Raw genomic sequence first — 17,216 nt, forward strand, 5'->3', positions numbered from 1 at the left:
GCAAAGAAGTCCCCGGAGTCCATGCCTGCACAAAGAATAACATTTCAAACGATGAGATTAAAGGGTTGCAGAGAAACAAAGGTTAGAGTATAAGGGTTGCAAAAGTAAGGTACCCGAGCTACACCTACTGGTCGTAACATTATCTACTGAACTACCTAGTTCCCGAAAGAAATCTGAATTTAAAGAAAGAGCGTTCCTAAAGTTTCCGTCCCCATCAAATAGGTGTATGGGAATTGGCAAGTTATTTAAAAATGAGAATGGTGTACCGTATACATCCGACGAGTCGCCAGACTGTTCGGCAGGCTCAGCAGCCTTTTGTTTCCCCTTGCCTTTGGGGACCGACGGTTCTGCTGCTCAGTGGGGAACAGCAGGTTCCCTGATTGTAACCCACGTTGGCCTCCTCCTAGGAGGAGGTGCCTGAGGTTGCTGCTAGGGATCCTGCTCACGTCCCACGCCAGCATGGACACCACCCGCCACAGGTTCGCTGGTCGCAGGTGGGGAGCCCTTAAGGCCAGCCAACCTAAGCTTAGCCTCAGTAATCAAGTTTTTCACACTCTTAGCAGCATTGGACATACTAGCCAAGAGTGCTGCCCTCGACTCCATTCCTGGAGTGGGGGTCGGGCGCAACCATGGACCTGGAACACGGTGGAACAATAGAGTATTATGAAAAGAAAAACTTAAAGGGCAAGAACTACTGGTTTAAGGCTCGTTATTTCCCTTACCTCCTCGGGTGAATGCCAGGTTGTCCGCAGCAATGTCAGGCGTGAGAAAGTACTCCAGATGATACTTCCCCACGTTGGAGATATGGGTGGTTTTGGATAGGAAGGTACGTCCGGTCTCCTGATGGCAAAAATGGAAGAACCCCGTACCGTCTTGGTTGGGGTTGGACTTAAGGTCAAATAGATAATTGACCTCATGAGGGGAGGGGGCAAGCCATTTCTTAAGTTTGTAAAGGATATAGAGCGCGGTCAGCATCCTATATCCGTTCGGGGTAATCTGAAAAGGGGCCACCCCGAAGTAATTAACCACCCCTTGGAAAAATGAATGCAGAGGCAAGGTGGCACCCGCCTCGATATGGTATCTCGACCAGGCGCTATAAGCCCCCCCTGGCAGGTTGGCTCGCTGGTCGATGGTAGGTTTGACTAGGGTCACCCCCATCAGATTATACTTATTTAAATAATTTGAGACCATGTGAATGGTCACCGTACTTAGAGATACCACGTGCCACTTGACAGCCGGCTGATTGACATGGCGAGGACGGGCACGCCCCTGAACTTCGGTTTCAGGAGGGAATTCCCCTCGACCACTGGTCGGGGGAGCATCAGCAGAAGGCTGATTTGGAGAAGGGTTGCATCTTTTTCTGGCCTTGGTTTTTGTTCTGGCCATTTTCTGGGTAGGAGCTGGTGGAGGATTTGGGTTAGAACGTGAAAATGGGATTTCTGGAATCAACGTGGATGAATTCTCTTCGCCTTCGAGCAATTGGGCTAAGAGTTCGTCTTCGATGGGTCTTTCTCCCCCCCAAGGGTCTTGCATATGAACTGCAAACAGACAATGGAGGAGATAAGACACAATCTGCGAAGTAGTGTGGGAAGTTGGGATAACATTGCTCGTGCCTAAATAGCCAGCAGCATCCTAATCCTACGCTAACTTCAACGTGGATAAATCAAAAAAGGAAAGAAAAATGTTTTCTGAAAAGAACTTTTTTCAACTCCTGAAAGGCGGGAATTTTTTTTTCAGTTTTTTCGTCTAGCTTAAAGGTTGAATCTTTCGTCAACCTAACGTCCCAAATCAGAAACTCTATCTATCAAAGTATTGATCTAACCTGTACAAGGTATAAAGACGCGCTTCTACAGAATATTATGCAAAAACCCTATTCAATAACACAGGCATATCAGACCAGAAAAACGACATGCATGGCATAATACAGAGCTTAAAGGATGGAATCCTTTCCTGAGAGAAGGAGGAGATTTGGAAGAAATTGAAGACTCGAGCTAGAAAACCTTCGGCTAGACGTCGGACTGATATTCGAAGCTCTGAAATCTGGTGCAAGTTCTTGAGAATATGGTGAAAATGGTGAATAAAAAGTTTTCTTAATGGGAAAGGAAAATTTATTTATAAGGGTTGAGGGTATGGAAGAAAGGTGGTAATCATCACTTCCCACTTTCGAAATGTGGGGAAGTGTATAAGCCGTCAAAAGTGTCTTTTTGGAAACTGAAAAAGGCTTGATTAGACATAATTATGTCATGGTTTCCAAAAACACACGGGGGTTCTGACAAACATCGTGGGAATATGAACGGTTGTTCCCTTAAGTTTCTTCATTGCTGGTCGCAACAAACAAACTTGGGGGGCAAATGCTATCCCAAAAATCAAATATAAATGACATGGCAAGCATTAATTACACGTGGCTGACACCTGGAAGAATCTGTGTTCGTCTATCGACCAGGAAAGCATCCCGTGTCATAAGACCGGTTTCTTCATACGACCAGCCTGGTCGTACACACATTATACGCGGAGAAGATCTTAAGCAGTTATGATAGAATTCGAGATTATCTCCCACAATTTCCTGAATATCCGATTGTTTAGGAAATAATATCTGTAACAAATCAATGTAAACTTTCCCTGAGCTTATAAATAGAAAAGAAGGGCTCAGGGAAAGGGATCCGATCCAGATCCAATTTTTTGTATCTTGAGCTTTGCGATTAGAGAGAAAGAGACTAGAATATTTGTATCTTTCTTGAGAGGTTGGTGAAACTCATTGAACCCTAGTTCTTTGATCACTCCTTTGAATCTCAATATAATAACAATCTAAGTGGACGTAGGTCATTACCAGATCCTGGGGCCAAACCACTATAAAATATCGTGTTCTCATTATTTTCGTCATCACATTCTTTTCAACGCATTCATACATGTCAAGCGTACTTTGACTCCGTGTCAGTTGTCCAAATCTAGGGTCAACAATATATAATCCACACTGTATCAATATCTACATTATATGTATATACACACAAATACAACTGAGATGATGATTGATACCTCCTACGGGCTTGTGAATCCCAAGAGAGCGAGAGAGAGAAAATCATTGGAATTCGATGTCGTATTAAGCTTTTGTTGAAGAACCCAAAAAATCAGTTGCCGCTGCCAATCTTCGACTCTTCTCTTCACCTTCTACTACTTTGGCAACATTAGTAGGGTCATATCAGATTCAGTTCTGCGGTCCTCTGGTCCTCCTCAGAAGCCGATCAAATACACTTGGTCCTCCACCAAAACCTTAAGCACAATCGGAGCAATTAAAGCAGTGGAGATCTCAAAATTCTCAGAGAAAGCTTCGCTGGTGTTGTTGATGGCGCCGGAGAATGGACAAAGAATTGGAGGAGAAACTGTCATGAAGTGAGGGGGAGACCATCTGTGACATAGAAGGCGGGGTGGAGAGGGATTCTACGGCGAAGTGAGAATAAGAGATCCAAAGAAAAAAAAAACATGTGATAAGCCCAATGCTCAATATCATACTTAGAAACCAATATATGAGATCTTACCGGCCCAATAAACAATAGGAATATCCTAAACAATAACACTTTTTGAAAAATGTCATTTTTCAGTGGAATATAAAGTCAAAATTGTTGTAGGGCATGAAAATACACAATCACGCCTTCAACGGGCCAAATTACCAAAATGCCCTTATAGTAAAATGTGGACCCTTATGCATGCATTTATCATCATATAATAATATAATTCCCATAAACATGCATATAATCATTTAATGGCATAATTAATCAATTATGGCCCTCTCGGCCTCCTAATTAAGGTCCAAAATCTTATTAGGGATTTTGGGGCTTTACAACTATCCCCTCCTTACAGAAATTTCGTCCTTGAAATTTATCTACACATCCCAGAACATAAATTACGCACCACTGATTCCAGTTCCCAGGTCATTCCCTCGACCTCACTGTTTTTGTAACATTACCTTGACCCAAGGTATAACTTTGGTTCTTAGAACCTTGTTCTTTCTGTTAAGATCTTAACTGGCTACTCCTCACAGGGTAACTTAGCCTCAATTTTCAGATTCTTATAACTCAACACATGAGTCTCTTCTAACCCATGTCTTCAACATGGAAACATGAAATACACTATATAGAGCAAACAGTGTCAAAGACAAGGTCAATCCAAAGGCAACCTGACCGATCTTATCCAAGATTCAAACGATCTTTTCTACTCTAGAGCTCAAGTTTCTTTTACCTCTTCACCCCTTTCCATGGTGATACTTTAAAGAAGATACAACCTTCTACTTGGAACTCCATGCTCCTACATCTCAAATCATTATAAATTTTCCATTTACTCTAAGAAGTGAGCCTCCAGGCTCTAACCTTTTCAATAACCTCAATGATCCCCTGAACTACCTCAGGATCCAGATATAATATCTTATTCAACTTATAAGATGTTCTTCCAATAATAATTGGATAACTCTCTCTCTCTCTCTGATTTACCATCAATCTGAGAGTAATAAACTGTATATTCATTGCCTTCTGAAACCTTCCTCAAAACATGGACGTAATAATAGAGTCTTCATCTGATAAGATGAACCTTGAATTTCCATGAAGGCATACCACCTCTCTCTCACACAAATATTTGAATAATGATCAGCTGTGTTACTTGTCCTTACCGATAGAAGTGGCTCACCTTAAATACTGGTCCACAATGACCTAATCCAAATCACACTGACCCACTATCCTGGGCAGCCCCACCGTGAAACCCATCGTGATGTTTTCCTTATTTCCAATATGGAATACTCAAAGGCTACAATATCCTTACTAATTTCTGATACTCTGTCTTGACCCGCTAACAGGTTAAGAACTTTGCAATGTATTCCAGTATGTCCTTCTCCATCCCAGGCCACCACTATAAAGCTTTCATATCCTGTTACATTTCCATGATGCCTGGATGAAGAGAATAAGAGGATATTATGAGATTATCCAGAATCTCCCATTTAATCCCAATGTCCATCGGATTCCAAATCTGATCTCTATACCTCAATAAATCCTTATCTGACACTGTATAATCCTTAGCTAATCCAGCTAAGACTTTCCACCCAATCTTCCTATATGTGATTCACTTAATCGTCTTTCCTTTGATCTTTTCTGAAATAACAATCTCAAGAATAAAGCTGGCCATTCGGCCCACCAGAAACTCTACCCTAGTCCTGGTCAGATCCTTTAACAACCATGATGCATAGGCAATCACTTTTCCCCGTCATTGAGGTGTCATAACAACCTACAAACTAATTCTGATCTGTAAGAAGACTGAGAAGTCTTCCACAAAATATATATAATATCCTGCCTCTCCAAGGAAACTCCTGCCCCAAAGGCATTCCTTGACCTTGGCAAATTTCCAACTAATAATATATCATAATACACTACAAGAAAAAGCTTCATTAATAGCATTGCATTTGGACATTATTAAAAAAACGCTATTAAAAAGTTACATAATCTATACAGCACACTGTTCATTTAATTGGCGGGAGTATTATTTCATTATTGGCGCTTATTGTTGTTCTTATTTTTTTGTCAAAACAACTTAATTGAAAAAGGAAAAGACAAAGAAAAACCCATTTCCCCTCCCTCATTCCCGTCTGTCTCTCTCTTCCCACGTTACCCGTCTCTCCCATTTTCTCCATTTTCACTCCATAGCATAATCCATCTCTCTCTCAAAGGAACCCAGACGAACTCGCCTCTCCCACCCACTCACTGTGAATCCCTCTCTCAGAGGAACCCAGACGAACCCAGCGCCAACGAACCCAGTGCCTCTCCCACCCGCTCACTGTGAATCTCTCTCAGAGGAACGCAGACGAACCCAGCGCCTCTCCCACCCGCATCTCGGTTCTCTCAGTCAGCACAGCCAAGGGTCTCTCTCGGTTCTCTCAGTCGGTGCCTCTCCCGTCCGATCACTCTCTCTCAGTTAATCAAGCAGCTCCGAAGTACACCTCTACCCAGCAAGTAAGTGCATGCATTTTTGTTTCTTCTAATTGTATACATTAAACTCATTTTTAAAAACAATTCTCTGTCTTTCCTCTAACTCCTTGATGTATAACTTGTTTTCTTCAATAATTTGAGCTTGTTTCTCTGTAAGACTCTGCAATCGGTTTCTGACCTGGGCATAGTGCTGATGTTAAGTAATAGAAAACACCAAAAAGAAACTCCAAGGGGCATAGAAAGATGTGAACAGATAGAATTGTTTTTAAAAATGTTGTAGTTTTCTCTTTAGTAATTGAATGGTAAAGGGTATACCTGGATTCTTCCAAAGATCGCCTCAACTTAGTTATCTCAAGCCATAAATTCTTTGTGGTATTTGTAATCCACATAAAAGAAACAAGAAGTCTTAACTATATAAAAGTTAATGTTAATATAGTTAAGGTGGTTAAGTTAGTTAATAGTCTCGGGTTAGATTAGTCTTTTGCTCTCTATTTAAACCGATGGTTAGAACTCTTTGGAGTACAGAGTATGATGAGTTAGTGATATTGATTCATACTGAATCATAGCTAAGGAGATTAAAGTCTGAACAAGAATCACTTTTCTTGTTCTCAAGTGTTTTGAGAGGCAAAAGTTTTCCTGAGAGTATTTTTTTGTATTTGTTCATGATCATGGTGTTTTGATCATTGAGAGATTGAGCTGCTGTAATCAAGAGTTGTATACACATTGTATCAAGATCAATAAAGGGGAGAAACTGGAAGTAGGAACTACCATTTGGCCGAACCAGTATAAAACTGTTTGTGTTTCTTGCTTTATTTTCTTTTCTGTTTTGCTGAGATAATTGCTGTAGCAATACTTTAGCATTCGACTGTTTGATTGGTATTTCTGTGTTCTTGTGCATCAGTTTTAATTATTGCTAACATTTAGCATTAGTTTGTAGTTGTGCTTGCTGTTTAGTTGTGTTAGCAGGAATTACCACATTCTTCATTATCCTCTCCACAGTTGATGCCTAATAAGAAAATTTCAAAATGACAGTAATTAGATAGTTTTAACATTTGTCCGATTCTCAAAGGTCAATCATCTAGTTCCAGTTTCAGGCTAATAATGAAATTGGTGTTGGCCATTCTTAATCAACTAAAGGTAGGTAATCTTAGTACAGACATACCAGGCTTTTATTCGTGGAGAGGATAGAAAATTTACAACCTTATATCACTAACAAGCTCAACTAGGCACCACAACGCACAGGTCAAGTAATTTCTATAAAACTTGAAATGAACCCACAGCTAAAATTCCCAATTACTAGAAGAGCCACACCCTTATACCTCATCAAAATCCTGGAAACTTCTATATATTTTCAACAACCCCACTATCTTAATTACATATATGTCTAGATCTCCAATCCACCTAAAATTTAAAAAGTAAAAATTCACCTATTTTCTACGTCAGAGTATGAGTTTACATACAAATAAGTAAATCATCCTGTCAGAATTTCGAAATCAAGTCCAGATTTTAGACCCAATAAAATAAATTATGAACCAAAATTCTCTCTGGTATGATTTGGTGAGACAGACTATGGGGAATGGGGAGCCAGATCTATATAAATTTTATTAACTACCCAATTAAGTCAATTGTAGAATACAAACCAAAAATCAGCAAAATCTAATACATACGAATAAAAACAGTTACGAAATATTGCATCCTCTTCACACTCACTGCTATCTGACTTGGTTCCTGAAAAACTCTCTAGTGATTGCTCAGTGTTCCCACTTCCCATCATAAACCCAAATACAGTGCTTGCTCTTCATACTCTTTTTTTTTCCCCCTGAATTCTCAGGAAAAAAGGAAAGGAAAAACGGAAAGGAAAGAAAGAAAGAAAACTTCACCCCCTAAATTCTCTTCGTTGGTTCTCCGCATTTCATCTCTATCAGGTATCTAATGTTACTCTTTAATTTCCATATCTATGTTTTGATTAATCTAATTTATGTATATCAGCATTTGGGTTTTCAAGAAATTTTAATAATGTACTGAGCTGAGATTCTCGTAGGTGAAAAGAAATTAAGTCAATTTTTGGTGGAGTTGGTTTCTTAGAGGTTTCTCTCGTGATGAAATGATGGGATTATTTATTTGTTCTCAATTATTTTTTATCAAATAGACAATTTCTGGGCTGTTGAAAAATATTTTACTTGTTTTTTGTTCTTTTGATTTTGATTTATACATTTATAAGCCAATACTTTGTATGTAAACTAACTAAAACAATATTGGCATATTATCTACTTTCTTATATGAGTTTGCTCTATTTTTGTCATATACTCTATGATGAGTTCTATTTAATATCCAAATATAAAGGTAAAGTGAGCTATTTCATTCTACTTGGAGTGAATTATATGGTACTAATTAAAGAAAACAAATCAAAACTATGATTGGATTCAGAAAACTTAAAGTTGTACTTCCATCTTAAAGTTATCTACCAACTTTGATACAAGAACACTTGATGGGCACTAAATTGTTTCTCTCTCTCTTTACTGTTTTCTGGCTGGAATTGAATTCTGGGTTGATTGGTCTGGATTTTATTGCTGTTTTTTTCTCTGAATTACTGGGTTAGCAATTGTTTGAAGCAGGAAGATTTTATCAGTTTTGCCTAATGATAAAAGCAGTTTATATGAGTTCTGTTTCAATCATTTCAGGACCACAAGAGTACAATAAAAGCAATTTACACGGGTTCTGAATTTCTGGAGAGTGTTTTTGCTGGTGTTGAAGTTGGTATAGTGTTTCTGTACTTGGCATTTTTTGTTCATACTAGTTCGTAACTGTCCTTTATGCCTTAACAAGCTTAAATGATCATTTCTTCTGCTGGACTAATCCTGAATATTGATGCACAGGCTCGATGCTTATTTGTTTCGTCGATTTCAGTTATTCAGGATTCACTCCACGAACATAAACAACGGGTGGACTTGCCAAAAAGTAAGTGTTATGTTTATGGATAGTTTCCCTTGATATCAATGTACAAAATGTGTCTGTGCATGCATGTTTTCATGTCACTCAAACTACATCAACATCAAGAACAAGAATATTCACAAGCTCATTCCCTCCCTCCCAATACTATTACAATTTTTTTTGGTCACTGTTGTATATGCAAAAACAATCAATAGAATATTCTTTAGATATTTTAATTAATTTCTTCTTTTTGTAGAGAAAGAAAGAAAGATAAAACTTGTTCTAATTGTAGCTTAAATGTTAAGATATTAATGTTTATGCATTTTTGTTGAGTGTTCTACAATTCTAACATCTACTAGTCTTCCTAAAAAAAATAGTTGCTGGGTTTATTATATCTGTGTATTTATATGTATTGAAAGAATGTTAGCTACTTGTTGTCTTTGGTTGATTTGTGTTGAATTTCATTTTCTTATCTATAGTATTTACAAGTTATATTAAATATAAGAAAGTGAAACTAATTTTCATTTCCATTAAAGATATTTGGTTTCGTTTGTCTATTAATTGTTTTAATGTTTGCACAATAACTCTCTCCTTTGCTCATTATTGTATTCTCTCAAACTTGTTCCTCATATTTTTTTTAATCCTATTGAAACATATTGTGCATTGTTGCAGGTACTTTTCCTTCGGATAAAGAGAGAAGACATTTCTACCTTAGGTTAAAGAGAGAGAGAGAAGACATTTCTGTAGAGCATCAGGTTTAATCCTTAATGGGCTTATATGCTTATAGAGATTGAATGATCTTATTTGTTTGTTATTCTGTTTAAATCAAACTTGAACTAAATTTATTGTTTGTATTGGTATTATCTCTTGTTCTAAATGTTATACTCATGATCAAATAACAAAGTCAGTAGTTAAAAGGAAACTCTTTCTCAAAACTAGAACAACATATTCAATGGCACATTTAAATAAATGTGTAGAGTGTAGAATGTAATGTTAGTAAAAACAGAAGTGAACCAAAATGAATATAGCTCAGAAAACTAAATAGAGAAGAAGAAAAGAAATAATGAAACCAACACAAGAATTATATTGGTTGAAGAACAAAGATCACTGTGATCTTTGTCTCTACTCCAGTTTCGAACTTGATCTCATATTCTTTATTGAACAATTGATAAAGTATGAATCCTATAAGACAAAGTATCTTTGCCTACATATGTCACACTCCTCACATATAAATAAATTTATAAACAACTAGATATCTTTGTCCTTTTTTCTCTTGATCTGATTTTTTTTTTTTTTTTTTGATTATGAAGAATACTAAGACTTATATAGCTAGCTTAGATAGTAGCTAAGTGAAGAAAATGTTGAACAAAAATTGGGTGAAACTAAACAGGTATTATTTCAAAAATAACTTTAAATTTCAAGTAATATTGAAGGCCTAAGAAAATATATTAAGGTTAATCTCTTTTTTTTTTTAAAATATGTAGAGCTACAAAAGAGTACACGGATGCGGCATGGGACTTTGTGAAAATGGTAGAAAGAAATTATGGTTTTCCAAATAAAATTATCTGTCCTTGTAAGAAGTGTCGAAACTTAAATCATCATTGTGTTGATGATGTTTTTGAGCACTTAGTTATAACCGGAATGGATCCAACTTATCGTATTTGGGTTCACCATGGAGAGCAACCCATTGATACTCAAGTTGACGAAGTTTCGAATGATATGGATGCATTTGATTTATACACGACTGCTGCCATGGATGATGTGGACAATAATATAGGTTGTGGAGGTGGTGAAGATGATGAATTTGTTAACGAAGATCTTCAAAAGAAGTTGGAGGATGCGGAAACTCCTTTATATGAAGGGTGTGAGAAATACACAAAACTTTCATCAATTGTAGGTTTATATAGGTTGAAGAATCTGAATGGTTGGACAGAAAATTTTTTTACTAGACTATTAGAACTCCTTTGTGATATGTTTCCCAAAAACAATGTACTTCCTGATTCCATGTACTCAGTTAGGAAATTTTTGAGAAATTTCGATTTGAAATATGAAAAGATTGATGCTTGTATTAATGATTGTTGCTTATTTAGAAAGGAGAAGGCTAAAATGGATGTTTGTCCAAAGTGTAGTGTTTCTAGATGGAAAGTTGATAAACGCACAAAAAATGTTAAAGTTGGTGAGGCTGCCAAAGTTTTGAGGTATTTTTCGATAATACCCCGAGTGAAAAGATTGTTTAGATCAAAAGAAATGGCTGAAAACTTAAGGTGGCATTTCACTCATAAAAGTATTGATGGGAAGATGCGACATCCAGTGGATACACCTGCTTGGGATTCCATTAATGAAAGATGGCCAGAGTTTAATCTTGAACCACGCAACCTTAGGCTCGGACTAGCTGCTGATGGAATTAACCCCTATAAAAGTCTAAGCTCCACTTATAGTTGTTGGCCAGTGATGCTTGTTATCTATAATTTACCACCTTGGTTGTGCATGAGGGACGAAAATACATTTTTGTCATTATTGATTCCAGGTCGTAAACAACCTGGAAACGATATTGATATTTATTTGGAGCCTCTTATTGAAGACTTAAACAAATTGTGGACTAATGGAGTGCATACTTATGATGCATTCGACAAAAGCTTCTTCAATTTGAAGGCAATGTTGTTGTGGACAATAAACGATTTTCCTGCATATGGAAATCTTGCTGGGTGTACAACCAAAGGCAAGACAGCTTGCCCGATTTGTGGTAATGATACATGTGCAACTAGGCTGAAACATAGTAAAAAATTTTCATACCAAAATACTAGGAGATTTCTCCCGTTTGATCATCCATATCGGTCTAAGAAAGCATGGTTCAATGGAGCTACAGAAGAAAGAGGCCCCCCTAAAGTTTTGAGTGGTAGTGAAATTGTTGAAGAACTAAATCAAATTACCAACGATTTTGGAAAAAATATGAATCCCAAAAAAAGGAGTCGGGATAATAAGGTGGAAGGAATGTGGAAGAAGAAATCTATATTTTTCAATCTACCATATTGGGAGGTTAGTTTAATATATTTTGAAGTTATTTAAAATTGAAAGTTTAAGCTTATAAAATGTAACTTCAATTTGTTGATGATGTGTCTTTAATCTTTGTAGGTTTTGTTAGTTCGTCATAATTTGGATGTTATGCATATAGAAAAAAATGTGTGTGATAGTATTATTAGCACATTGTTGGGCTTGAATGGAAAATCCAAAGATCATCTTAATGCTCGATTGGATTTAAAGGATTTGGGTATCAAGAAGGCCTTGCATCCGGTGGAGAAAGATGGGATTATACGACTTCCAGCAGCATCTTACACACTTTCTAGATCAGAGAAGACAATGTTTTGCCAAAGGTTATTTGATTTAAAGTTACCTGATGGTTATAGCTCAAACATTAGTAACTGTGTAGTAGTTGAGGAACGTAAGTTGATGGGGCTTAAGTCTCATGATTTCCATGTCTTAATGCAACAATTGCTGGTAGTGGCCATTCGAGGATTGATGGAGGATGGTCCAAGAGAGGCAATTATAAGACTTAGCAAATTTTTTAATGGATTATGCCAACATGTGGTTGACGTAAAAGAAATCATAGAATTGGAAGCAGAAGTAGTTGAAACAATTTGTATGTTTGAAAGATATTTTCCTCCTTCATTCTTCGATTCTATGGTACATTTAGTTGTTCACCTTGGACGAGAAGTGTTATTATGTGGTCCTGTTCAATTTCAATGGATGTATCACTTTGAAAGGTAAATATTTTTAGTAACCTTTCAATAGTATAACATGAATTTCCCTTAACTAATGAGGAAGGTTCCTTCTTTATTTGTAGATATATGAAGTTACTTAAAGGGTATGTGATGCAACCTACACATCCCGAAGCATCTATTGCTGAACGTTACCTTGCTGATGAGACAATGCGCTTTTGTGCATCATTTTTGAAACAATCTAATGACGAAGGTTCCTTCATTGGACGTAACGAATATAATGATAGTGATGTGATACTTGAAGGTCGTCCACTTCATCGTGGTGTAACTGTTACACTAAATGATAAGGATCTAGCTAGTGCACATCGCTATGTATTATTCAATTTAGCTGTCACAGAGCAATATTTAGAGTGAGTGGATAAACTTATTATCTTCTAATTTCACTGTCGCTTAATTATTGATGGTGATTAATTTTTTTTTAAAATATAGGATGCATCTACAAGAACTAAAAAAGAATAACAATACTTTAAGAACCAATCACACTCTACTTTGGAAACAACATACTGAGCTTTTTCCCTTGTGGTTAGAAGAAAAGGTATGGGCCAATAATTTTTAACATAGCATCAAATTTGTATTAATCTGAAATTACGATTAAATTATGTGATAAAAATGTTTCCTTTTGTAGTTTTCTACTGCAGAATTTGATGCTATGTTATCAAGATTAGCACATGGTCCTCGTAAAGCAGTCATATCCTATAAGGGATATGTTATTAATGGGCAGCGATTTCATCCTAAGGATGCAGAGAGAACGACACAAAATAGTGGTGTTTATAGGGAAGCAACAACAATGTGTAGATCTAGTGCTAAAGATGATGCACAATTGGCTGATGTTGTAGGATATTATGGGTTAATTAATCAGATTATACTCTTGGACTATTACAATTTTCATATCCCTTTATTTAGGTGCAATTGGGCACATGTTGGCAAGGGTGTAAAGAAGGTTGATTGGTATACTCTTGTAAATCTACACCAAGGACAAAAAGAGTTTATTAGAGAACCATTCATACTTGCTTCACAAGCTAAACAGATATTTTACGCAAGGGAGAATGAAAATTCAAATTGGTATATTGTGTTAAAGGCTCCACCAAGAGGACACTACGAATCAGAAATATATGATGACCAACATGATGAGAATTCGATTGCTCAAAGTTAAAAAGTACAACATTTTCTTATTAATCATAAAATGTTTAGTCATTACTTTTTTATGATTTTTTTTTATTATTGTACTTATTAAGTTTCTTGAACTGCTTTAAAAATTGTTTCCTTAACTTGAGCATTGTGATTGTCATATTTAAAATACATGTTTTTGTATGATGCAAATTTAGTGCATATTTCAAATTACTTTTAACTAAATCTCTTAATCTCTTAATCTTATACAGGTACAATATGGAGACTAGAAAAAAGAAGCAGGATGGAAGTGTAGTCAATGAAAAGGATGGAGGTTTGGTCAATGAAAAGGAGGTTGGATCACCTTCAACTCAAGTTCACTTGCAACCTGGTGCTTTGAAAGCAATTGTGGCAGAAAAGAGGAGGCAATTAGCAGCTAAGTTTGGAAAGTTGGCAGAGAAGAAGAAATCGAAGCTTCGTTTTGCATCCTCTACTAAAGTTGTAATTGATTCACCACCTGCATCTAAAAGATCTTATGAAGCAGCGTTTGGTATAAATCCAACAAATGAGGATGACAACGAAGATGAAAACATGTCCCCACAATGAGCAACTGCGTTAGGTAGAACCCAAGCAACATCTCCACTCCACAACCTGAACAAAACAAGAAGATCTCTGCGCCATTTTGTTGACAATGATTTTGAAGATGATTTTAACACTCCACAAAAGAATTCAGAAACTATGATGAACGAGTCACCCAAGTCTAGGTTGATTAGGCCATCAACCAAAGGTTCTCCTGCTGCTAATACAAGGTCCTCCCATCGCCAATCTATTGCTCATGAAGAAGATGTGCCTCTCAATAATAATCAGGAAGAATTTCTAGTTAACTCTACAGAGCATGTCACTCAAAACAAAAGAAAAAGAGGCCCAACAAAGCTGAAAGGTATTGCTCTCCAACCTGATGGTCGTATTACTGTAAGGTTTAATGCAAAAGGACAAGCTGTAGGGGAAGGCTCGGTTGGTCTTTCATCATTTATAGGTCCTCTTGTAAGGGAACTTGTACCATACACAATAGCTGATTGGCGAAAGGTTCCAAAATCAATGAAAGATATTTTGTGGTCAACAATCCAGGTTCTAAACTTATATTTATTCATGTGTTAAAAGGTAAAATTTTTAGGTGAATACTCATAAATTAATATTTAATGTGAATGCAGACAAGGTATAAGGTGGACAAAGATTGGGAACGAGACTGGTGTATGAAAGTAATGGGAGACCTGTGGAGATCTTCCAAGTCCAGGCTAGTTACTAAGTTGAACGGGCTACCAAATGAACAAGAACGACTAAAATTAAAGCCTGATAATATCAAATCAGAAACTGAATGGAGAGTATTTGTGCGTGAAAAAACCAGTAAACAATTTCAGGTAACCAAAATTTCAATATATGTATTATATAGATTCTGCTTATTACAAATAAATTGGGTACCATACTTATTTCAGTTTGGTTTATTATCAGGAGAAAGATTGAGAAAAAAAAAACACTCATTGCTTACTTAGCTGTTACATCTCTGATATTGATGAATTATAGTTTTAATGCTTTTGGTATGGATAAATAGCTAAAGTTCTTTATTACATCCTATAAATGTAGATCAGTAGATATATCTATATATATGTATGGATGCCTTTCGTGTATGAAAGAATTGTAGAAATTTTAGAAATAAGTTTATCAATGATGGTTCTATGATTATTCTTGGATTCGATTATTAGAATTTAATAGTTTATTCATTATCACAAGTGTTTATATAATCTAATTTTAAATATGTTTAGCTTTATTGATATTATCATACATATGTGGATATATATATATATTAATTAGTTTAAAGTTTTATATTGGTATGCAGTTTAGACTAATTTCCTTATGAATATATATCTATAGAGAGAAAGAGAAGAAAAGATCTGTCATATGTCTATAAAAAAATTAAAATTTCTAAGCACATGAATGATACTCTGTTATTAGCAATTAGTTAGTTCTTTTTATATATGCATAAATAGAATAAACAATAAGAAGACATGTCTGGTAGTTAGAAATTGACTTACCACTGTTGGTCTTTTTTTTTTTTTTTATGCTACTCCACTCCATCTTATTGTATATAAGTCATAGGGACGTTGGATTGGGATTACTTCTTAAATTCCTTGAGAGATTCGATCCATTTACATCTTCTCTTACAGAATCACTCATTTCACACATTTAAACTTAATTTAACAAAAACAGAAAAAGATATATCATATGAGGCCTGTTAACAGTTTCATTTAACATATAAATCAATTTGGTAATGCAATACAATCAATCAGTAAAAATAATCATATTCAGGAACTTAATTGTTATATTTTATAATTTAGGAACTAATTTACTAAATCAAATAGTTTAAGAGGCTGTTATGCTAATTTTTTTATTTTTGAACTTGTTAGGAATGAATTTGATGTAAAAGTATAACAGACAAAATAATAAAAAAGAGCAAGTCAACCAAGGGTGTAGTTTCTTTTGTCATGGCTTAGTTGATGATCTAGATAAGGGTTCTTTTTTTTAGGCTTTGACAGAGAAAACAAAACCCAGTTCAATATCTGGTTAGGTGAAAATGTTTATCAAGAGATTGGATAAGTAAGATATTTTTTTCTTGGTGTTATGGAGTATATAATATTCTTATTCTAGAACAATGCATTATGCTATATCAGTCAATTAAAACTATTTCAGGTCTGATCAAATTAAGGCAGTAGAAATCCTTAGTAGTTTCTGCATAATCTTAGCAACATTAGATTGTCTTGGCTTGATATGCACATATGAAAGTTAAACTCTATTGGCCTCAAGAGCTGCATTGAGACTACAATTATGGTTAGTTTTTAGAATATCTTTATGCTCTAAATTTGAACTCTTGCAACCACAAACAAATTTCAGATTCCAAATTTACAATTGGCTTAATTGTATTCAAATTATGTGAGCAGTTGCTGCCCTGTTTTCATGAAACTTTTGTACTTTAAATGATTTACTATTTCATTGCTAGAATACTGGTTCTGTATGTTTCTTTTGCTGCTGGAGTGTTTACTGTTGGAGTGTTTATTACATACTCTTTTCTTTGCTGCCATAGTTACTGTTTTATTGTTGAAAAACTATTATGTGTACTGTGTTTACTGTTTTATTGCTAGAATACTGGTTTAGTTTTTTTGTTTTACTGCTGGAGTGTTTGGTATTCTGTATGTTCAATCGCTGGTTCATTTCTTATTTATTTTAGGCGATTAGCAATAAGTTTAAAGAGATGAGGAAGAAACAACTCCCACATACATGCAGCAGGAGAGGATATGCTCGACCAATGGATGACATGGTAAAAATTTAATAAATATTTTTGGTAGCTAAACATAAGAAAATATATGTTCTCTTTCTGAAAAATGTA

At 35.8% G+C, this 17,216-nt stretch overlaps 1 protein-coding gene and 1 long non-coding RNA gene across 2 annotated transcripts; both read left to right on the forward strand.

Moving 5' to 3' along the window:
- The first annotated feature begins 8,609 nt into the window (after nucleotides 1-8,609).
- Nucleotides 8,610-9,757, forward strand: LOC133780374 (uncharacterized). The gene is made up of 3 exons (XR_009869268.1): nucleotides 8,610-8,720; nucleotides 8,840-8,921; nucleotides 9,567-9,757. It is a non-coding gene; the product is annotated as an uncharacterized LOC133780374 (long non-coding RNA).
- Nucleotides 9,758-10,535: 778 nt separating this feature from the next.
- Nucleotides 10,536-14,383, forward strand: LOC133779087 (uncharacterized). The gene is made up of 7 exons (XM_062219086.1): nucleotides 10,536-11,930; nucleotides 12,027-12,655; nucleotides 12,736-13,020; nucleotides 13,100-13,205; nucleotides 13,296-13,516; nucleotides 13,574-13,732; nucleotides 14,050-14,383. Exons 1-7 carry the CDS (start codon nucleotides 10,536-10,538, stop codon nucleotides 14,381-14,383), a joined length of 3,129 nt encoding a protein of 1,042 aa, XP_062075070.1.
- Nucleotides 14,384-17,216: the final 2,833 nt, after the last annotated feature.

The sequence above is a fragment of the Humulus lupulus genome, chromosome 5, assembly GCF_963169125.1.
Source record: "Humulus lupulus chromosome 5, drHumLupu1.1, whole genome shotgun sequence".
NCBI lineage: Eukaryota > Viridiplantae > Streptophyta > Magnoliopsida > Rosales > Cannabaceae > Humulus > Humulus lupulus.

Excerpts from the sequence above, each read along its gene's own strand:
- LOC133779087 (XM_062219086.1), top strand. The coding sequence starts at position 10,536 with ATGGATCCAACTTATCGTATTTGGGTTCACCATGGAGAGCAACCCATT. Across the intron at positions 12,656-12,735 it reads TGGATGTATCACTTTGAAAG|ATATATGAAGTTACTTAAAG; the intron begins GTAAATATTTTT and ends CTTTATTTGTAG. Across the intron at positions 13,733-14,049 it reads GAGAATGAAAATTCAAATTG|GTACAATATGGAGACTAGAA; the intron begins GTATATTGTGTT and ends AATCTTATACAG.